The sequence below is a fragment of the Myxine glutinosa genome, chromosome 6 (assembly GCF_964187855.1).
Source record: "Myxine glutinosa chromosome 6, kmMyxGlut1.1, whole genome shotgun sequence".
Taxonomy (NCBI): domain Eukaryota; kingdom Metazoa; phylum Chordata; class Myxini; order Myxiniformes; family Myxinidae; genus Myxine; species Myxine glutinosa.
In genome coordinates this window covers 127,269,616-127,292,896 of record NC_136266.1, presented here as the reverse complement: position 1 = coordinate 127,292,896, position 23,281 = coordinate 127,269,616, and the positions used below count along the sequence as shown (strand labels likewise).

General features: G+C 47.0%; 1 protein-coding gene across 1 annotated transcript in view; it reads left to right on the top strand.

Annotated features, from left to right (window-relative positions):
- The window catches only part of NPHP3 (nephrocystin 3), a 191,243-nt gene that overhangs the window by 112,322 nt on the left and 55,640 nt on the right, over nt 1–23,281 (top strand). Inside the window, exons 23-25 of the mRNA XM_068121029.2 lie at nt 924–1,165; nt 1,715–1,781; nt 4,404–4,531. Of these exons, the coding sequence (XP_067977130.2) occupies nt 924–1,165; nt 1,715–1,781; nt 4,404–4,531 (437 nt within the window). The remainder of the gene's footprint in view (nt 1–923; nt 1,166–1,714; nt 1,782–4,403; nt 4,532–23,281) is intronic.

Below are 23,281 nucleotides of genomic sequence, written 5' to 3'. Positions count from 1 at the left end.
ATCTATTTTAATTTTGTATTTTTACCCTTGCCAGAGGAGAGGGTATTGTATTTGAGTCTGTTTGTCTGTCTGTTTGTCCGCACAGAATATATATGATTTTCTCTGCAACTGTTGGTCCGATTGACAAGAAATTTTCACCATAGGTGCAACTCCACCTGTATAATTTTGAATAATAATGATGATGTCATAGGTCTCGTGGTATGGGCGCCATCTTTGAAAAACCGAAAAAATTTGCACCTCTATATCTCCGAAAGCGCTGCATAGAAAAAATTGAGACATGGATCATTGTAAAGAACTCTCCATGTGGAATAACATATGTTAATGATGATGTCATAGGTGCCTCCATTATGACATCATAATTCGACAAGTACAAAACTTCATCCGATCAAGGTGAAATTTCTTGAGCGTCATCTAGGGATAAATCGGTGGAGATAAAATAATAATGATGACGTCAGTGGTCACGTGGTTTGGCCGCCATATGTTTTTTTACATAAAATCCTCAAAAAACACTAAAACACGTCCTGGCAAGGGTCTGCAATCTCTGATTGCTCTTGTTTTAAATTGTTTTCCTTGTTTTGGGCATACGGAAGAAGAAGATTTCAAATGGACACACGGATGGCCTTTGCATTTTCAAATGCTTTCCAGTTTGTGCATTTTATGATTTCGTTTGTGCCAAATGTGATAATTACAGACGTTGACTTAAAAAATAATTTAGCGGTGAACTTGGATCCTGAGTGAGAAAGGCTTTATCCATTCGTAATCCTAATCCTGTGATCCTAGTGCTACAGGAATTCTATATTATATAATGTAATCTTGTGTGATTTTTTTGAAAATTGCAAAGTGTGTCACTACTGTCAATCGAAAAGGGTTTAGTAGTTATACAATTTTTATGTAAGTATGGTAATTGCATTTTCTCATCGTAGGCTGTAGACCTCCTGCAGCGTTGCCTGGAGCTACGAGAGACCAGGTTGGACCCTGACCACCCAAGTGTGGCCCGATCGCTGGCTCTGCTTGCAAAGCTCTATCGGGTTCGGAGGCACCCTGAGCTGGCTGAGAAACTCCTACATCAAGCTGCAGAGCTTGCAGGAAACACACTAAGATCACATGACACTCACTCTGTGATGCTGTTGGAGAGCCTGGTCACGTTGCTCCAACAACAAGGACTGTAAGGGTTCCATTGAATATAAATAAATTAAATAATATTGGTTTAATTAAATTTCAATATCTTCACATACATACTTCCATGAATTTTAAACAGCACCAGATAACAATAAACATATGAAAAACGTGCAATATCAAAGAAATGCACACAGAGAAACGAATGACACCCCCACATCCACAACCACTTACCTGTAATTATCGGGTATGCCTTTTCGCTGTGGTTGTAACCCCCAAAGCAAGTCCGGGGCCAAATATTCCCCATTCTTCCCTGCTGCCCGAATGCGTCAGTGCAGCACAGTCAGAGTGCCGACCGGTCCCCCTGAAACCACCGCGAAAAGCTCACCCAACCAGGCAGTGCCTGGTACACCCCTCTTCCATCCCCTCTCCAGGAAGTGCTGAGTAGCCCCTGCTAGTTATAAATAAATGACACACTAATAATGAAAATGGTGCTCCATCCTTCAAGCCATTGCCTTGGTGGGTATTCGACCACCTGCACAAGTTGATAAATGTTTCCGTCATATCTGTGTGAAAACCAAAGCACATTTTGTTTCAGGATGCAAAAGGCAGAGCATCTGTGGAAGAAGGTGCTGCAGCAAAAACCTGTGAGGCATACAAATACGGTAAGAGCAGCACAGTCGGCATATACTGCTAGTAAAGGAGGGTTAAGCTGGATATAGACTGGGAGCAAGTTACCCAAATTGATGTTGTTGTTCCGTCATTTTGAATGACGTTTACTACAGTCTTTTGGTGTGACAATGGCGGCTCAATGCTGCTGCATCTGCGTGTCCTTGCTGTCAGCGAGCTCTGATGATAGCTACATCAGCAGCCAGTTGATATTTTTCATCCAATGAGAAGCTTGTGCTTAATCACCAATGGCAGCTCATCTTGTTTGACAGTACCGGCATTGGTTTCGTCTGTTTGGTTTCATCTAACATTTACGCAATGTATGATAATCGTGGTGAGGTCCTTCCAAGGTGGCTGCATTTCACGAGAATATTACCCAGCGGCATTAAAGAGGTCAATTCCTTTCAGTGAGAGGCAAGAAAATGAAACAGACCAGGAGGACCAAAAAAAAAAAAAAAATCAGATGCTTTTGATGAAAATTCCGATAAAACATCGTCCATATCTGGGATAGAATCGCAAAGGAGCTGTTTAGCTATAGCCAATAAAACTCCGAGCAACATGGCGGTGAGTCTCACTGCCCTAGCTTTTGGTTTATTTTGGGTAGTGGGCAGCACCTCTTCTCTTTTATTGAAAAACTCACCTGGCATCTGATGAATGTGTTGGCTAATTTGACCTTTAGTCTTTCAGAGAACTCAAAGTGGCTCACTCCCAGAGTTTTGCTGATGATTCTGCTAATGCATAAAGTTCACTGTCCTGCTCCCGGTCTCTCCACACCGTTGCTCACATCTCGTCATGCCTCTGTCATATTGACATTCACACTTCTCATAGAACTTGTTGTGTGCAGCTTAGTAATACCACACAAATGCTAAGCAGGTGAATATGTGGTATTTGCATATCAAAATATTATCACCCAGTTTGTAGAGAAGGCATTAATTATGGTATCAGATTGAAGTTATTCTTTATCCTCCATATTTATCTCCCACACATCTGTAAACCTCAATTTCAATGTCAGTATTACCAAATTTGTAGCAATAAGGGTTTTAATAGGGTGAAGATATTCCTCCGCCAAAGTCAGACTTGACAATTTTTCTTTATTTGTATGCAGTTGGAGGCTGCTTGGTTGCATCATTCTCTGGGGTGTGTCGATGATGCAATGCCCCCTTACCAGCTCGCTGGTACTCATTTTGCCAACCTCGGAAGGATGACAGGCTGAGTCGACCACCCTGGTGTTAATTCAACGGCATGACAGGGACTTGAACTCAAGACCCTAGAATCTGAAGCCATCCGCCTTAACCGTTAAGCCAACACCAGGCTCCGCTTGATAATCGTAACTACAAAGATGTTTGTCAATGAGGGATCAAAGGTCATAGGCCATTCTTCAGAAATTAATGTCGTCATGACATTGTTTGACCTTGCAGGACAGTGCTCCATTACACATGTTATTGTCCATTATTGATAAATTGTTGAATTTTGTGTAATTTCTCAAGGCCTAATTTGCGAACCGTTGACTTTCCAAGAGTGATTCACTTTTTGACAAAACCCACTCAGATATCACTCACAACACATGCACACAATCTCCCATCCATACCTAAAGTACCTACCAGTCCTGCCAATGTCCATTTACATGCCAATGCCAATGTCCAGTCCTGCCAATGTCTCCAATGCGTCGAGGAACATATCTAATTCCAGTTAAAACCCATTGCCGTTTCTGCTTCCACTATCTTTCCAGGGAGAAAATCCCGTGCATTAACTACTTTCTAAGTGAAAGGTCCCAGCCTTACTATTGTCCTAATTCTCCTAATAATACAGAATCCTAATTAATATAAATTGTCATATCAGCAATGACATTCAAAGCTCTGTGAAATGATATGCACAGTATTCTGATTAGTGAGGCCTTTCAGTGCTGTGTCAATAAGCCACAGGAACACGGAGTTGAGTGAATATTTTTGCCTCGAGGATGTGGAAAAAGTTAAACAATATATACAATTCCCACGCCGTACAATATATACTGTACATTATATACAATATACAATTCCCTTCCCACGCCGCCTTCCCCCAATCCCTCTCCCTCCCACACATTCCCGATGTGCCTGCTCTAAAATGTTGTGTTTATGTGCTTCCCCTTCTCTCCCCATCTTGTCTACCGCTCCCCTTTTTATATACTTTGTTTGTTTGTCTCTTTGATTTATTTTTGTGATAAATGTTAGCTCTTTCACGAGCCTCGATTCTGTATACAAAAAAATTCTGGAATGTAAACCTCATGGTTTAGTTTTATGGAGTTGGACCTGTGCTGGTTTTCCCATTTGAGGACAGAGCTCATGATACTGATATTCCAAGTTGAAATTCTATATAGTATATACCATACAGTATATGTATTTGCCCATTTCTCTCCAAATGTCCATGTAATTCATGAGAAAGTGTTGTTGAGGTCTCCTAATGTTCTCATACATCTAATATAGGCACAAGCTCCTACATGACCCAGGAATCAGGAAAATGAATTTTGAACCTGAGATCCCAGTAGTATGAGGCAAATTGCTCAGAAGGGAAGACCATACAGGCCAAGCCATTGCAGAATTTGAGATTGTCGTGAGGAAGTGATTACAAAACGTCTGCTTCAGTGTGCATCCAACATCCTGCGGCGGCGCATTGACCAGCTGGAGAGCAAAGATCAGGAGCAAGATCCGACGGAGACAGGGGACAGGCTCAACGAGCTCGGAGTTTTACATTACTTGTTGAACCAAACAGGGTGAGTCCACAAACACGATCTTACCCAAACCCCAAACACTCATTCCTTTTATGACCAACTGAGACCGCAGTTTAATGCTTCATCCATTCCTTCATTTCTTCATGATAAATAATTCTTACATTGTATTATTTCACTATAATTAAGCTTTTAATTTGTTTGTTTTTTGTGGATAACAATTTATTTTGATATTTTCACAATTGGTCAGAAAAGTTTTACCTTATATGTTAATTCATTAATAAATAACTCGAATAAGTCCTTGAATATAATAATGAAATATCAATTTGTAAAAAAGGGGAAATTCCAAGATTTGTCAGGATAAGCATGTGGTGCACGCACTTGTCTCTTACCTGTCTAGCCTGGAATTCACATCCTGACCCAGCTATAAACTGTCACATTGGTGCCTAATTCACAGAGAGGGCGAGGCATAAATATCTGCCATCCATTAACGCCAGGGGGGTTGACTCAGCCTGTCATCCTTCCGAGGTCGGCAAATTGAGTACCAGCTTGCTGGGATGAATTATCACGGTGTGTACCCAGATTTAGAATCGGTACACCGTATCCCTGCACATTGTAAGAGCGTGACCAAGGGTTGGCGTCAGGAAGGGCATCCGGCCATTAAAAACAAAACAAAAAAAAACATTGCCTCAAACTGGGAACCATGATTGTCATGGGGCCCGCAAGGCTAACCCCCGCTCTAGCGGGGAAAATGGCCTTAAAACGATCATTCATTCATTCATTCCTCAAAAGGATGTTAAACGGGGAGTCCTGTCTGCCGGCATTAGTTGGTGGATATTAAAGATCCCACGGAGTCCTTCACAATGAGTAGGTGACCTATTGCCAGCAGCATGGCCAATTCCAAAAAGAGGGAATATTCTGGGACATGATCATGCATCTTTGACATCTTTTTGGGGATTTTGGGATTGCAACCATAAACCGGCCTATTTTAGTCCATTGTAGGATGGAGGGCTTGCTCAACGCATGATAATTCATGTTCACTGATGTTTGGCTCTGTCTTCACGTTTGCCATGTATTCATTTTTTTTAACGAAAAGGGGGAGGACTATATTGGCAGAATGAGGGGGACGACGAGTATTTAGGAGAGAAGAATGAAAATATGCAAGTTGTAGAAAGAACAGGGAAAGAAGATGGGAAAAAAATTGTGGGAGATGGGAGTAATAAGCGCCTCCCACTTCATGCCTTTTAAAAACAAAAACCTTCAGCCCCCCCCCCCCCCCACCCACCCCCTACTTCCTTCAAAAATACCTTCCCCCAAATGATCAGATCGCTATATCAGGACACTGGCATGCCTGGTCCGTGTAGAAATTCACTCAGTGACAGGTGCATGACCAACCTGTTAATGATGGACAGGGTTTCTTAATTGGTCTTGCGGTCAGCTGTTATTATAACATGAATACATGATGTTATAAAGGTCTTGCGGTCACTCCTTGTAGAAATTCACTCCATGACGAGTGCATGACCAACCCATGAATGATGGACAGGGTTTCTTAATTGGTCTTGCATTCAGCAGCTGATATTATAAAATGTATCTGCCGCTTTGTTCTGCTTGTTCTGCTTTGTTGCCGATACTGATGATTTGCAATTTTCTTATTTAAAGGCACAGAGTAGCATGGCCTAAAACACTCATTTAAAGAGAAAAACTTAAGAGTTCATGGAACACCTAACCCCATGCAGTCTTGAGAAAATGAACATTGGAAGGGTCTTTTCAACTCTTGGATTGGTTTCAGAGCACCATCTATTGGCAAATTTGATTGGTCGAGATGACGTAAAATGGCGTATTATTTTGTCCAACTGTAAATATGCAACTGTAATGGTTACTGAATGGTTGCCATGGTTGCTCCTATCATCCTCAGGTCTGATTGGTGGACGTTTGTGAGGGACATACATACATACGGACAGACAAATGCTGTTCCAGATGGCATTGTCCTACACGCTACGCCGTAAAAAAACATAAATATATTTTTCAGAAGTTTACCGCCATTGATGCAGCATCTTTTACACCACCTTATTCAACACGTTACATTAGTTATTTGTGCATGTTGTTTGTGTCATTTAGAATGTCCTTAGAAACGGTAAGTTTCTTGCTTGGAGTGATTTTCAATTTTGTTGGACTCCAGACAAGCAGACAGACCCAAACAATTACCTTACTCCTCTGTGTGCGTGCACGCTCGGGACGAGAATCTGTACAATTTGCCAAATTCCAAGTAAAAGTATTGCTGAGCTGCAGGTTCATGTTCCGAGATTCTTTACTCAATCCATTCGTGAACATTCCCATGGCTGAGAACCAATCCGGCACAAGTCGCCTCTCTTGCAAGGATTTCAGATTTGGCCAGGTTGGTAGCGTTCAATGGAATACCTTTCGTCAAAAGACACTGTAGGATCTATAATGTCCGCCCGCAGCAAATGCAAGTAGATGGAACTCCAAATTACTGCCGCATCCAATGGACGACAAGCTCGTGCTTGCGACACCCTAGATATGAAGGACCAGGGTGACAGTTTATAGTTGGGCCATAAATCAAACCCAGACTTAATTTGGCATTAAGTAAATTATTCTACTTCTGAGGTATACTCACAACTCCTACTCTCAGTATGTAGTGAACAAATTAACTTTCAACTTAGAAAGCTATACAGTATGTTTAACCCTCAGATGTTATGAGCAGCGCATCCTAAACAAGCATTCTGTTTCATGCAATTTAATGATGTGGTTTTAATAAGCTGGCCATGTTGAACCCCGAGGTGTTTTGGAGTGTGAAGAATGGCTTCATACGAGCGAGCCTCCTGTATTGTTGTTCACAATTGGTCACCGCATGTATATGACTCCAGGGAATACCACAGTTTGCACTTGCTTTGGGTCTGGGGCTGCCAACCTCATCTTTTGTTGGAGTCTATTGTAAACAGCCACGACATATCTACAGTGATGCATTGGAAGAGGCAAGGTTGCAATGCTCTGGAGACCCAACTAGTGACACAAAACCCGTCTGTTTACGCAGGCCCTGGCTTCAAGCAGCTCAAAGACTGCATGTTTGTAGGTCACAAGAGAAAATATTTTCTTTTGTTTGTGTGAATTGCTACTAACATGCATCATACTTGTTAGCCAAGGTGTACAGGCCTGTGGAGTTTCTATCCAGATTTTTGTCTGTACTTAAATTGGCCGGTTGCAATTTGGCGACTGTGTAAGCATTTGCTTGGGCATGTAGCAACCATGTTTTTTGTATAAATCTGGCCTTCCGAGCAAACGATCCCGCTGCACCGTCGGCTTGGCTCAGGCCTTTGGACCTTCCCCATCATACGTTGAGCTATTCTGTGAGCCATTGTTAATTTTCACTTTTAATTAGTGTGTGGTGCACACTGCTCCACAAGGACATTGCCAGGAGAAGCCATTTCTCGAGAGGGTTTGTTGTTGCTTCTTTCAGAGACCACAACAGTGATATCTGTTGGAAGGATCGAGTCATTTTGGGTTTTTTATTTTTCAATTAACTTTGATTTCATCTTCTTCAAAAATCTACACTTGGGATATTTTTTCTGAACAAAATGGTTTCTCAATACCATATTTCCCAAGGTCGTAGAAAGTAATTTATGGATAACAATACCAATGACAGGTAATTAATAGGGAAGCACATACAAGAGTCACACTTAAGCATTGACTTATTTATTTAATTGGCTTGAAGCAGAAATGCTTCCAACATGCCCAATACCTTCCTGTGCATCTCCAATACCATGTCAGACTTCGTTCCCAACCCCTTTGTAGCCTCTTTTCCTCCTGTCATCCTATCAGCTCAGTTCTGTCTTGATACCATGTCCCCTCTCCACAAATATATATACTGTATATATATATATATATATATATATATATATATATATATATATATATATATATATATATATATAAATATATATATATATATATATGTGGGGACTACTGACACCAGCATGCCAATACAGGCATGCCAGATCAACAAAATATGCTGCAGGTACACGTAACATCGCGTTCCGAGGTCAAACGACGCAACAGCGCGTTCATGCCCGCTCCCTGGTTCAAGATTCACAATGCATTCCGTTTTAAAACTCACAATAGTTCAACTCAGCATTCTTTACTATTTTCCCACATCATCCATGCCTAATACACATCCATACATACAGCACAATTTATATGCTGATAAAATTCAAGTTTATATATATATGTATCAAAATCCATGAGCAGTGTACTCCGGCAAATCAGTGTAAGACCTCTCCCAAATTTGACTAATTTTGTACTCCCACATTTTGTATTAAGCTCGTATCCATAAATAGCGTTTATTCTCATATAAATTCCATCAAAATGGAATCCCAAGATTACTCACAATTTTCACTACTAATGAATGGCTGCTCACAACTCAGCCCATCAAATCTTCATATTCCCTCTCCCTTGACAAAAGAAATAATTTTCATAATCAAATTATATTTCTATTTTATTTTACGGATTCTCTGGATATTCAATCCCATTCACATGAAACTATCTATTTCCAGACAGGCACACTGTTGGTGTAATCTGTTTATTTTCCTGAGTCCCCCTGAACAACCAACAACACATCAACAACTACAACAACAACAAATTGCAGAAATCAATATTCTTCTGTTCACAAATTACATACACAATTTCGGTTTCAACCAACAATATGTTAACTTTGTCCGGATTTTAAGTCCCTGCCATGTCGTTAAATGAACACCCGGTGGGTTGACTCAGCCCGTCATCCATTCGAGGTTAGCAAATTAAAACAGATGCCTTCACCTCCAGCCCATCTTGCCTCTGCGAGAGCTCCACCTCCGAACAGATAAAGTTGAGAAGATAAAAGAGTTGTCGGAAGGGATAAACGACAATCGTTGAGACTCCACATTGCAAATGCAACCACCCGATGAACCAAAATAACCGCTAACAATCTGCCCAGGAACTCCCGCCAAAACCCCACAGCCTTTCTTGGGAGGCGTGCTCTACCATGCAGCACCCTCTCTACCTGGTGCACACCTTTCGCACCTGTGCTCACTACGCACATCCCTCCAACTGATATCAAAACCAATTATTGTTAAACCCTATAGCCATCTTGTTTGCAGACAGACAAACAGGTGAAACCATATCCTTCACTCGCATTTGGTGGGGATTAAACCCGCAAACTCCCGCCAACACAAGCCACCTCCGACGATCTTCAATTGAAATGCGGAGCACTTGCTCTCACCTCTAACCCCACAGCCTTTCTCGCGCACCTTCTTGCGCACTCTCTCCCGGCACATACTCCGTACCACTCACCACAGGTGTGCACTCTTCTGCACACCCAATCACCACCGCCACCCTTGCTCACCAATACTCCTAGCTCGTACACTTCATCAACACACCTCCTCGCGCCCACTCCTCGGTCACATCCTCTGTGACTACCATGGGTGTGCACTCTCCTGCATGCCCGATCACGCGCTTCCATGTGTCCTCTCGCACCCTCGCCACCTCCAACTCAGGTGTACCTTCCCACACGCGCTCAACCATTCCCGGTGTGCATTCCTTCTCACCTGCCACAACCAACTCGTACTCCGTGTCACTCTCACCACCACACTCTGTCGTGCATTCACTCTCACTCTTGGCAGCGCACTTTTTTTTCCCTCACACACACCTCCGTTCCACACCTGTATCGCATCCGTCCCGCCTCGCGGTTCCTTGCGAGGGCCGTTGCCTGGTGACCAGCCTGCACGTCGGGCTCGCGCGTTCACGGCAGTGTTTACCGCACGTTGGGACGTGAGTCATTCTAGTTTTTCCTTTACATAATTCCATAACACCAATTTGGTCAGTAACTCATCCTTAGTTCGCAATTATCACAACAACAGGATATCTGACCCTTGACCTCTGACCCCAAAATATGCAATCAATCAATGACGTCCCACGTCAAAATTCATCACAAAGGTGAGCTGCCTCAGGGATATACTCATCCAATACACACATACGATACACAAGTAGCCAATGCTCATCGACATTGCATAATTTCTGCAGGCAATATAGGAAACCCCTTGTCAATCATTCACACGTCAATGACACACATCCACATATACATTTATTCATTCATTCATTCATATACCAGTGAGTCATTCAGACGTCGCGCGAACACCGGATCGACTCCAACCATGCACCCCCAACTGCCACTCCCATGCCCACCTATGCAACGTACTTCTAATCATTCGTTTCCTTTTACATTCCTCATTCCACTTGACTGTCACCTCGTACCAGCTCGCATTCCGAAACCACTGCGCACACCCAGCGTTGTTAACAGTCGTAAAATTCACAGCACAACGACCTGAGTGGGTCGTGTACAACGCCTATCCGACCAGCTTGTCACTAATGGCCTCTAGCAACCGGGCCTTCAGTTGCTCCCATTCGGGTTGTGTTATCTGGCCCTGTCTCGCCGCCCTTGGATCTGCCATCGGCCACGGTACTCTCTGCTTAGCCTTGTCCCATACCTTGGGTGGGATCACAGATGCTCCCATGTGGGTTATGTCTCGATAGTCGCAATTGCCATGCGTGCAATTGATCCAATTTGACATGGTTGGTACTATCTGTCGTGGGTCATCGATAAGCAAGGTCTGAATCCTTTCCCGCATTACCGTTAAAGCGGATTCTTTCCATGGTACCCTTTCTCGGACCCCATTACCTTGAGCATCGACTCTGATAACTTGTAAGGGGCACAATTTCCGCCCCCCCCCTGTTATTTCCTGATATTCCTTCAATGAGGGGTACAGACTCCACTGTGGACCTATCAGAGGTGGGATACCCGCGATGTTGGTTCCGTCATCCGTCCCGTCAGCCCCTCGTTGTGCAAACGGATTACCCGGTCTCGGATGGTTCTGAGGGGTGACAAATTTGGTGCCGTAATATGGCCCCTGAGGTAGCTGGGGTACGAAGGGGATGGGGTTGCAGGAAGGGGGTGGCGGGGGCACGGGAAGGGAAGGTGGTGCCTGGAATCCTGGGACAGGGCTCAGGGCTGGGGAGGGTAGTGAGGGTAGGTTGGTAACTACCTCCCCTACCACGGGGCCAGGATTTTCAATGAGCGGCATTAGTCGCTCGTTGGCCTGCCTATCTATTTCCTTAATCGCCTTATCCTGCAATTTGTTTGTCTGCTTCCTCAGGCCTTTGAGCTTTGATACTTCACCTGCCAGGCTAGCCTGTCTCGACCTTGCCTGTCGCTTCAAAGCCTCCTCCTTCCACCAACTGAAGACTTTCCAATAGTCAGGCGGAAAATGTTTCTTTTCCTGTTCTAGCTTATCTAATGCCCCGTACAGCGCTTCCAATTTCTCCAGCGCAAAGGACCCTTCCTCTGGCCAGGGTGTACCTAGGTCCTTGGTTAGCTCAGCCCACCCTTTCCCTGGTCTCACTGCGGCATATTGATGCCTTTTAAACATAAAATATGCCGGGGTATTTCTGAGAGGCTCGCCCGCCTTCACAGATTTATTACCCATCCTTAGTTCCCTTTGGCTGCTTGGAGAGTTCTTGGTTTACCGGCGTTGCCTTATTCCCGAGAGGCTCTCCCGCCTGCACAGGTTTACGGCCGCCTAGCCTCACTCCTCCCTTTGTGTGCTAACCGTACCTTACTTTCCAGGTATCCAACGCCCCTTATAGCTCTTCTAACCTTACTTATGATTCCAATGTGTCCTGGGTAGGTCTCGGATTGGGACGCCGCCCTTATCCTCACCCTCACAACCCAGAGATCTATTACCCCTTACCCTCGGGCGCCCTCGAGGGAAACTTCGCTCCCGTCCCGTAACGTTACCCTGACGAATCTATAAACAGTCAGTTGCTCCGGGACCCAAGCGGTCCGTACTTAAATTTGGTTCATGAATCAGGCTCGAGCAGGGAATGGAACTAACGGCACCGAGCGAGAGGGTGGGTTCAAATTTGGACTGACCCCAGTCTATGAAGAAAAAACAAAAGAAAACCAAAGCTCACCTGACCCGGATTGAGCCAGCTGGCCTCTCCACCCACTCGCCTGGAACCACATCCTGGACTGCCGGACTGATCCAACCGCTGCCACCAGTTGTCGGTATGTCGACTTAGGACTTGAGACTGAGACGAGGAACAACTGATATGTTTATTGGATTCGTCAAACACAGACTGTGGAGAGCAATATGTCGAATATGAAGCTCACAAATGACCAACATCCCAACAGAATGCTCCAAAAGAGTTCGATCAAGGCTTCATTATATATAGTGGTTGGGTCTAGCTTTCAGGATAAGAGACAAAGGATGGATTAATCTGCCCCACCTGTGGTCCTTTCCTGTTATTCAGTTAGTTAAAGGAGTTTCAGGAAAGGTACAGGGAGATAAGGAGAGGACAACCATAAATATGTCGACATAAAGAATTGGCAAGGCTGTGGGAGTCAGCTTGCAACCAAAGCCATGGAAAGGGGAACAGGTGGATTTCGACTGGAAGGGAATTATGTCATCCCCACAAGGCATGAGCTTTACAAAGTATATAATGCCTTAAAAGGATATAACAAGTTTCCAATAATGCCTTAAAAGGATATAATAGGTTTCCAAAGGATATAAAAGGATAAAAGTATATTATATAGCCTTCAAGCAAGACAAAACATATAATTGGTTATACTTGTTAATTACTCAAACATCTTTAAGACAAAGGGGGAGGAGGATCTCAAGTCCCCACATATCTATCTATATAAAGCAGTAAAGTATGTTTGTTTGTTTGTCCTCTTATAACTCGAGAACTACTCATCGCAGAGCAAAACCAAAGGCATATTCGGAATCAGTACGTCTCAGAGCAAATACAGCACACCTTAAAATTTAAAAAACGTCACGTTTTAAAATTATGACGTCATCAGCGTATTTCGGAACGTTAATTTTTCTACCATGAACTTCATATTCGGAATCAGTACGTCCCAGAGAAACTACAGCACACCTTAAATGTTAAAAAAACCTTCGGGTTTTAAAATTATGACGTCATCAGCGTATTTCGTAACGTTAATTTTTCAACTTTGACGACAATGACTTCCGACTTCGGGTTCGGAATGCGGGACCAATGCCATTTGACAGGGAATAAAAAAACTAAATGCGACATTCAATTGACGACAATGACTTCCGACTTGACTCCCCCCTCCTCCTTCCCCCTCCTCCTTCCCCCTCCCCCTCCCCCCTTCCCTTCCCCCTCCCCCCTCCCATCCCTCCCCATCCCCCCCCTCTTCTCCCCTCTCCTCCTCCCCCTCCCCCTCTTCTCCCCTCCCCCCTCTTCTCCCCTCCCCTCCCCCTCCCCCTCGCCCTCCCCCCTCTCCCCTCCCCCCTCCCCCTCCACTCCCCCCTCCCCTCCCCCCTTGCCCCTCCCCCTCCCCCCTTGCCCCTCCCCCTCCCCCCTCCCATCCCTCCCCTCCCCCCTCCCATCCCTCCCCTCCCATCCATCCCCTCCCCCCTCCTCCACCCCTCTTCTCCTCCCCCTCCCCCCTCTTCTCCCCTCCCCCCTCTTCTCCCCCTCCCCCCCTCTTCTCCCCTCCCCACCCTCTCCTCCCCTCCTCACCCTCTCCTCCCCTCCCCCCCCCACCCTCTCCTCCCCTCCCCCCCCACCCTGTCCTCCCCCCCACATTCCCCTCCCCTCCCCTTCCTCTTCCCCTCCCTTCCCCCGCCCGGCAATGCCGGGTACTTCTGCTAGTATATATATATATATATATATATATATATATATATATATATATATATATATATATATATACAGTGAAACCTTGACTTACGAGTGCACCAACTTACGAGTTTTCCGAGATACGAGCCGTCGCTCGGGCGGTTTTTTGCTTTGAGATGCGAGCCGAGATCTGAGTTACGAGCTTACGCCACCCGCCACTAGGTGGCCCAACGAGCGTTCCGGTCACGTGGTTATCTTGCCGTGCAAGCATCTCTGCCGTATATCGCTGCTGCTTTGTTTTCGCATGTTGGTTATTTTGGAAAATTTCTTAGTTTTAACCATGGGTCCTAAGAAATTGAGTGCCAAGGGCAGTACTGAGAAGAAGAAGAGGATGATGTGCTTGGATATAAAACACGCAATCGTCGAAAAACATGAGTGAGGTGTGCGTGTTGTCGACTTGGCGAGGCAGTACGATCGTAGCAGTACGATCGTAGCAGTACGATCGTAGCAGTACGATCGTAGCAGTACGATCGTAGCAGTACGATCGAAACATTTTGAAAGGGAGGAAGAAACAAACCTCGTTGGACAGGTTTTTATTGAAACGCCCTGCAAGTGAAAGCGAGGAAAGTGTGGCGAAAAAGGCAAAAGTCATCTCCTCCACCTCCGCCAGCATCTTCGTCTGATCTTCAAGGTAAATACACTTAATAAAACCAGTTTATTTCTTTACATTGTGGCGGACACGGAAGCTCACTGGCGTGGTGACATCATTCCGCGCACCAAGTGGGCGGCGGCCACGCTGAAGGGTAGGCGTGGCCTCAGGATATACACCGGGCGCGCAGCCCGGAGCGCGCCAGTGTTACAGTGAGCTCTTGAATAAAGACTCTTACAAAATACCGCGTTGTCCGCTTCCTCCTTGTTTACAAGCAGCGCGCGTAACGCCGCTTATTATGTACAGTATATACGAGGTCGTGCTTGTTTATACATTATTTGTTATTTATAAAGTACATTTTTCTTATTTAAAAACACGTAACAAAAAAAATTGGTGTGGTTTTTTGGGGGCTGGAATGGATTAATAGCATTTCAATGCATTTTAATGGGGAAATTTAATTTGAGAAACGAGCAAATTGAGTTACGAGCTCGGTCACAGAACGAATTAAACTCGTAAGTCAAGGTTTCACTGTATATATATATATATATATATATATATATATTGTAACGGTTTTGAGAAGTGTAACGAATTTTGAGAAGTGTAACGGTTTTTGAGAAGTGTAACAATTTTGGAGGAAGTGTAACGAATGTGAAAAGTATGGTTTTGTTATGTGTAACACCCTCGTAATGTAAATAATGGTCGCAGCCGTCCTCCTCGTTAATTCCATGAAACTTACACGCAGGCCACGATATATCTTTTTAAATAGTGTATTTCCTTTTTCCATGTAGGCTAAATATGTGTTTCCCACTAGATTGACTTTGCATTGTATCAAACAAAATAAGCGTAGGCCCTTTCAATTTCCCCAATCATCTCCGCTCTCCAAAGTTCCTTTTAAAAGGGGTGCGAGTGGTGTTCAATCCCGCAAGCCGCCATTGCCCATGTGCTCATCTCGGAGAAGAAAGGCGTGTCTCCACCTCGTCATAGAGGGGAGGAGTGAGCCAACCCCACTTGGCCAACCAGCACCGCGGTTAGCGACCCGGTAGGCGTGCCCTCGCAGCCGGCGGCTTGATTCCGCCCGGAGTAATAAAAGGGACTGGAAGGGACTGCTTCACCAGATGACGAGATGACCTGGGAGATGAGACGGGAGATGAGCGAAGAGGTGACATACGAAAGGAGCGGTGAGATGCGAGACGCTCCAAGCCAAAGAGGAGAGGTACTCGGAGAGGAAACCGGCTAAGGAGAGACGCGCTGAAAGGAGGGAGACGGCTCCACCAGAAGGAGAGGAGCAGGTGTGCCCGAGCCAGCGTGTGACGTCTAGAGCATCGGCAGCGGATACGCGACGGAGGGTTTTCCCGCCAAAACCGCGAGGAATTGAGAGCTGCTGCCTCCGACCCTGCCTCCCTCTCCAGCAATCCACCTCAAGCCCTACCTGCCTGCAATATCCCCCGTGTAAGTGTGAACGTCGTCTGTCCTACTCGTTGTCTTGGGGTTAAGTAAATTGAATAGAATAAGCTAACGATGCACTGTGTGACTGCTTCTTCCATCCATTGCTGTAAATAATTTTGGTCGCTCTTTCTTTTTTGCTTGTGTGTGTATAATAAATCTGTTCTTCCTCCGTACTCTGTCTTCTTCTCTTTTCATTCTCTTTCGGTCGCTTTAGAGGTTTCCCGATTGAATATCTGTGGTGCGATCTGGTCAACGTCGGGTGGAATCGGGTTCTAATCGGGGAGTAACTGTTCGGACGCGGTAATACCAACCGCTCGGTAAAATAACATCTTTAACCGCGTCTGTAACAATTGGTGTCAGGAGTGGGATTCGGACCTGGGACTAAATTTGTTAGGCCCAAATTTTGGAACACCAATTGTGTTAGTACTGTAACAATTGGTGTCGAGGAGTGAGATCGGACCCGAAGCGCGCTTAACGCGCTCAAAATTACAAGCTGCCGAAATTTATTTTGTTTTATAAAACCCGAATTTTGAGATCGCGCCATGGACAATCAAGGCGATCGGATGTCGGTGGGAGAGATAGACAGGGTGGAATCGACCCAGGACCTCGGGGAAATGTATGTGGAGGAAAGGGAGGAGGAGAAAAATGGCAATGTGGTTGCGGGGGTATCAGGCGCACAAAATGGCGCTCTTGCGCACGAGGTTGGGGCAGCTGCGGCCGCACCCTTGGTACTACCAACGGTGGCCCAAATGCAAGCCTTCATGGCCCAATTCATGGTGGAAATGCAGAGAGAAAACGACATTATGGAACGAATGGAAAACAGAATGAGGGCTGATAATGAGCGAATAACGAAAGAATGGGGAAACCAAATTGAAGCAATAACCAACAGAATGGGTGACCGCATGCAAAAATGTGGGGAGACCATGGATCGCATGGTGGGCGAAAGGGTCCCAGGGGTGCACGAGGAAGTAACGCGGGTCGAAAAGCGCCGGTTGAACGAAGTTGAGAAAAGCACGGGTACAATGACGGGGGTAGAAATCGCGACACGGGGTTTGGAAAAGCCGGCGACCGCTGAGGTAGAGGAGGGTGTTTTATTAAAGCCAACGGTCATTGAGGTGAATAAAGAAAAAGCAGTGCTGGGAATTAAAATTGAAGAGATGACGGAGGTAGCCCGGGAATTGCAGGGAGAAATGGATTATGTACAAAGTCCCTGCTCACATCACGATGCTGTGCTTAACCCGAATGGAAGTTTGCAGGTTCGCGTGGAGAAAAGGATCCCCCAGGTGAGTCGTGCTGTATATTGTGTGGGTAGATTTTGCAGGAGGATGTTTAGCGACAAAAGAATTTTCGCGCGCTTGGGATCGAGGAAGCATCCGGGCGTTGGTGAAGGGTCCCGTGTGAGTGGAAATGGCACGCGTGGGAGGAAAAAGTGTGCGTCGGCGAGTGGGTGTGTTATAAAGTGTGGGAGTGAAACCGAGTGCGAGCGAGAATGCACGTCGGGGTGTACGGAGTGTGACACGAATAGTGAGTTGGTGATGGCGCAGGTGCGAGAGGGCACATCGGAGCGCGAGTGTGAAACCGAGTGCGAGCGAGAATGCACGTCGGGGTGTACGAAGTGTGACACGGAGAGTAAGGTGGTGGTGGAACGTGTGCGAGAAAGCACACCTGAATTGGTGGTAGCGCGGGTGTGGGAGAGCCCATGTGAGCGCGTTAGTGGGTGGATGCAAGAGTGCACGCCCATGGTGAGTGTTACGGAGGACGTAACGGAGGAGAGGTGTGGACCAAAGTGTGCGCAAGAGTGTGCGCGAGAGGTGTGGTGTGTAACAGGGAGAGCGTTGGTGGAATGTACGGACGGCGTTGGAACGCCGGGTTTTGTGAGGGTGAAAGGGGTAGCGTATGCTTGTGAGCATGCCGGTGAAGCATCGACGGTAACCGGGTTAGCGGTTAGGGCGACGGATAGCCGATGCGAGCACTCGGTGTGAGGGGTGCTTTGTTGGGTGCGAGGCCCGGCGCGGATCGATGCTGCGTCGCTTCTCTTCGAAGCGTCGTTGCCGATTCGGGCTTGGCCCCGCCCCGCACGGTCGAGTCCGGGCCTTGTAGGGCGAGGCGACCGGTCCGGTTCAAGGGCGAGTGGGAGGAAGCGGAACGGTGCCCCCTCGTGGGGACGGGGTTCCGACCGGGGGAGATTGAGCCATCGGGCCCGGGACCGCAAGGTGCCGCGCCGAGATGGTGCGTGGAATCTCGGTCCAACCAAACCACCTCCCTTGAACCGAAAGCCGGACGGATTCAACCTGCAGGTGACCAAACCACCCGAATTCATTGCTCGGCTTTACGAACCGAGTTTAATGATGTCACGACGCACTGAGGCTAGGATATAGTGGACTGTGATGATGGTGATAGTGATAGTGATTTGATACGAAATTTATAATAGTGAATAGAATTGGCAGTAAATGGAAAATTTTTGAATTGGCTGAAATTTGGTGTGCCAAATTGATAGTAGGACCTCCCCGATGTGGAGGGATGGCAAATCCACCATCCCTCACAGGTGGGGGCAAATGCGCTATAGCTGATGGGGTTGATGGCAGTGAAAACTAGCCCGGGTGGGTTAGGATATATCGTGTGTAGGGATCGAGCGAAGATGACATTAGGTAACGTTAAGGTTTAGATAGTGACTGATACCTGTAGTGGGGACGCAGGTAGATTAGTATGGATGATAATGACGTGGGAGCGCAATAGTTTAAAGGGACGACTGGAAAGCGCAAGTTTCAGAGGGGAGTAGTTAGCTGAGATGATGCCGTGTGTTTGAGGATTGAACAGGTGTGATTGCACAAGTGTGCAATTGAACAGGTGAATGGAGCAGTGTATGAGGGAGTAGTAGTGATTGCGTGTTGTGCTGACCAAATGGTCCAGGAAGAAAGGAGGGTGCAGGTGGCACCAGGTGTGAGGGCACAGGTGTGCAACAACAGGTGTATGTGGCTGTGTGGAATAAATGGTAGTGTGGAATAAATGGAGTATTGAAATGGATGGTCGTGGAGTGAGTATGGTGGAAATTGTGGAGTGGAGTGGATGGTGCGAAGGTGTGAATGGGGGAAGAGTGGACCCCCATCACGGATACCCGGGGCGGGTAGTGTAAGTGTTAGGTAGAGGGTACAGGTAAATTGTGGTTGGATATTGGCATCTGTGGTGCGGGTGAAAGAATGGGCTTTGGATGGGTGCATTAGTGTTGTGGAAATGGCTGGGCGTGTAGCCTGTTAGTGTGTGTAGTTGGTTGGGCGCTCCACCACTGTGAGGATGTCGGCCAGGTGAGGCCGCAGGTGGGCTCTGGGAGCCGGTAGTAGTTGTTGTGGATGGGGCCCGAGGATCCGGAGGACGGACCCGGGTAGCCCAGTGCCAGAGGGCACCGAGTGGGGTGACAGAGCCAGGAGAGGGCCGTCCCCAGTTAGTTAGGTTAGGGTGAGGAGCTAGGTAAGCTCGGGTGGCAACTACAGTGGTGGAGGTGTGCAGGTGGGTAGACCTGCTGGGAGAGCTACACGTCGCAGCCCAGAAATTGTGCGAGAGCACCCGGAGATGAATCGGGGGAGTGAGACCCCAAATTGAGAAGCACCACAGTTTGGTCAATGGGAATTGGTTTTTAGAACCCATAGTGTAAGTTGGCCAATGGATTGGCAGGGAGAGACCCCGGGTAGTGTAAAGTGTGTTAATGTCATTTAGGAAGTAGTTAGGATGAAGTCTCCTCGCACCATCTGCATCCACTCACCTGAGGTGACAGGTACTCCACACCATGCCATGTTTTGATTATTTTTTATGATGCAAATGTTTGGATTGTGAGACGCATCATGACGTGGGTGTGACATTGTGCGTAATTCCATCTCTCCCTCCTTATGAGGATTGATGATGAATTGGTGATGGCAAATTTTGAAGTCGAGGGATTGTGGAGACGAATTTGGTATAGGGGAAATATGGGGAAGACGTGACAGTAGTGACGAATTGGTAATGGGTAGATTTTGTACATATGGGGTAAGGGCAAGGGTAGTGTAGGTGACAGGGGGGTGACGTATGGTAGGGACGAGCTTTCTCACTTCGCCCTCCGTACGCATTTCGCCTTGCATTGCCTTATTGACGTGTACCCTTGTGACCTTACCCCTCGCTCAATTGTCTTTCTTTTGTCTCCCACATGACCTGTGCGCCATTGGGTGCCGAGGGGGAGCGTGCGTGAGGTGGCCATTGTGCGCCCGAGATTCCCAGAACCAGCATGCATTGCGTTGATGTACCACTTTATGGACCGCTGTTCTGTGGCCAAGTACCACTTGATGGACCCCAGGTTCTGGGGCAGGGCACCTCTGTTGGAGACCGGCCATAGTGGCCAGGGAATTTTGCTTGCGGACCTCGGTAAGGTGGCACCTATGCCAAACAGGTGGACCACCCTTAGTTGGCCCCTGTTGCCCTAAATAAAAATGGACACGGTTGTGCTTTTTATATTTCCAAGTAGGCCGCATGAAGCCAGAAGACGTCGGGAAGAACATCGGCCCAGCAGAGAAAGGGAAGACCACCACCAGTTGTTTTGTTGTGTTTATTATGAACCATGGTGACCGCACCGAGTGGTGCTTTTGGTGCTTTGTGGTGCTTTTGGTGCTTTTGGGTGCTTTGGTGGTATTGGTACTGGTGCATCGATGCAATGCGTGCTGTCTCCTCCCTCCCAACAGGAATTTCTTTTTCTTGTTCCCTAAAAAGAAAAAAAAAAAAAAAACACAGGTCCTGGGTTGCGTTGTAAATAAGAAATCACGTCATTGTAAATAATGCTCCCCACCGTAAATGTATAGTTTGAGAATAATTCCGTAATTCGGTTAGCTGTGGGCTTGAGTCTGTTAGACAGGGTGCAATGCAATAGGGGGACATACTTATTTGTGTTTTAAGATTGTCACACTCAGGGTCAGGTTAAACGTAGAGGGAATTACACCTACGTGTCACACTAAGTTAAAGTTTTGTAGGCCCGAGCACGCACCTGAAGAAAGGAGGGTGCAGTGTAACGGTTTTGAGAAGTGTAACGAATTTTGAGAAGTGTAACGGTTTTTGAGAAGTGTAACAATTTTGGAGGAAGTGTAACGAATGTGAAAAGTATGGTTTTGTTATGTGTAACACCCTCGTAATGTAAATAATGGTCGCAGCCGTCCTCCTAGTTAATTCCATGAAACTTACACGCAGGCCACGATATATCTTTTTAAATAGTGTATTTCCTTATTCCATGTAGGCTAAATATGTGTTTCCCACTAGATTGACTTTGCATTGTATCAAACAAAATAAGCGTAGGCCCTTTCAATTTCCCCAATCATCTCCGCTCTCCAAAGTTCCTTTTAAAAGGGGTGCGAGTGGTGTTCAATCCCGCAAGCCGCCATTGCCCATGTGCTCATCTCGGAGAAGAAAGGCGTGTCTCCACCTCGTCATAGAGGGGAGGAGTGAGCCAACCCCACTTGGCCAACCAGCACCGTGGTTAGCGACCCGGTAGGCGTGCCCTCGCAGCCGGCGGCTTGATTCCGCCCGGAGTAATAAAAGGGACTGGAAGGGACTGCTTCACCAGATGACGAGATGACCTGGGAGATGAGACGGGAGATGAGCGAAGAGGTGACATACGAAAGGAGCGGTGAGATGCGAGACGCTCCAAGCCAAAGAGGAGAGGTACTCGGAGAGGAAACCAGCTAAGGAGAGACGCGCTGAAAGGAGGGAGACGGCTCCACCAGAAGGAGAGGAGCAGGTGTGCCCGAGCCAGCGTGTGACGTCTAGAGCATCGGCAGCGAATACGCGACGGAGGGTTTTCCCGCCAAAACCGCGAGGAATTGAGAGCTGCTGCCTCCGACCCTGCCTCCCTCTCCAGCAATCCACCTCAAGCCCTACCTGCCTGCAATATCCCCCGTGTAAGTGTGAACGTCGTCTGTCCTACTCGTTGTCTTGGGGTTAAGTAAATTGAATAGAATAAGCTAACGATGCACTGTGTGACTGCTTCTTCCATCCATTGCTGTAAATAATTTTGGTCGCTCTTTCTTTTTTGCTTGTGTGTGTATAATAAATCTGTTCTTCCTCCGTACTCTGTCTTCTTCTCTTTTCATTCTCTTTCGGTCGCTTTAGAGGTTTCCCGATTGAATATCTGTGGTGCGATCTGGTCAACGTCGGGTGGAATCGGGTTCTAATCGGGGAGTAACTGTTCGGACGCGGTAATACCAACCGCTCGGTAAAATAACATCTTTAACCGCGTCTGTAACAATATATATATATCTATATATCTATATATATATATATATATATCTATATATATACTAGCAGAAGTACCCGGCATTGCCGGGTGGGGGAGGGGAGGGGAGGGGGAAGATGAGGGGAGGGGAACGGGGGGGAGGGGAGGGAAACGGGGGGGAGAGGGGGAGGGGAGGAGAGGGGGGGAGGGGAGAAGAGGGGGGGGAAGTACCCGGCATTCCGTGTATAAACGTTAGGGAGAAGAGGGGGGAGGGGGAGGGGGAGGGAGGGGGGAAGGGGAGAAGAGGGGGGGGAGGGGGAGGGGGGAGGGGAGGGGAAGGGGGGAGGGGAGGGGAAGGGGGGAGGGGGAAAAGGGAGGGGGAGGGGGAAAGGGGAGGGGGTAGGGCGGAGGGTGAAGGGAGGGGGAGGGGAGGACGGAAGGGGGAGGGAAGGGGAGGGCCAGTCAACAATGACGTTTCAGTTCTCATGGTCGGAGAGCAGCACAACAATCGCGACATCGTCCTGAATCTTCGCAACAGCAGGAAGTGGATTTTGGAGACTCACCGATCCTGTGACGCCCTCCAGTACCGGCGTTGCCGGGCGGGGGAAGGGAGACCCGTACATTCCCAACCCATACATTCGCCCTCTCGACTCAAGCTCACTCGGACAAAAGCCTCGCACAAATTACACCGTGAAGGCCCAATGGCCATGTCTATGCCACAAATCAAGTACGTGAGCGAGTCGGGCGCACTGAATTGAAAATATATAGAACGCTCATACTCCGT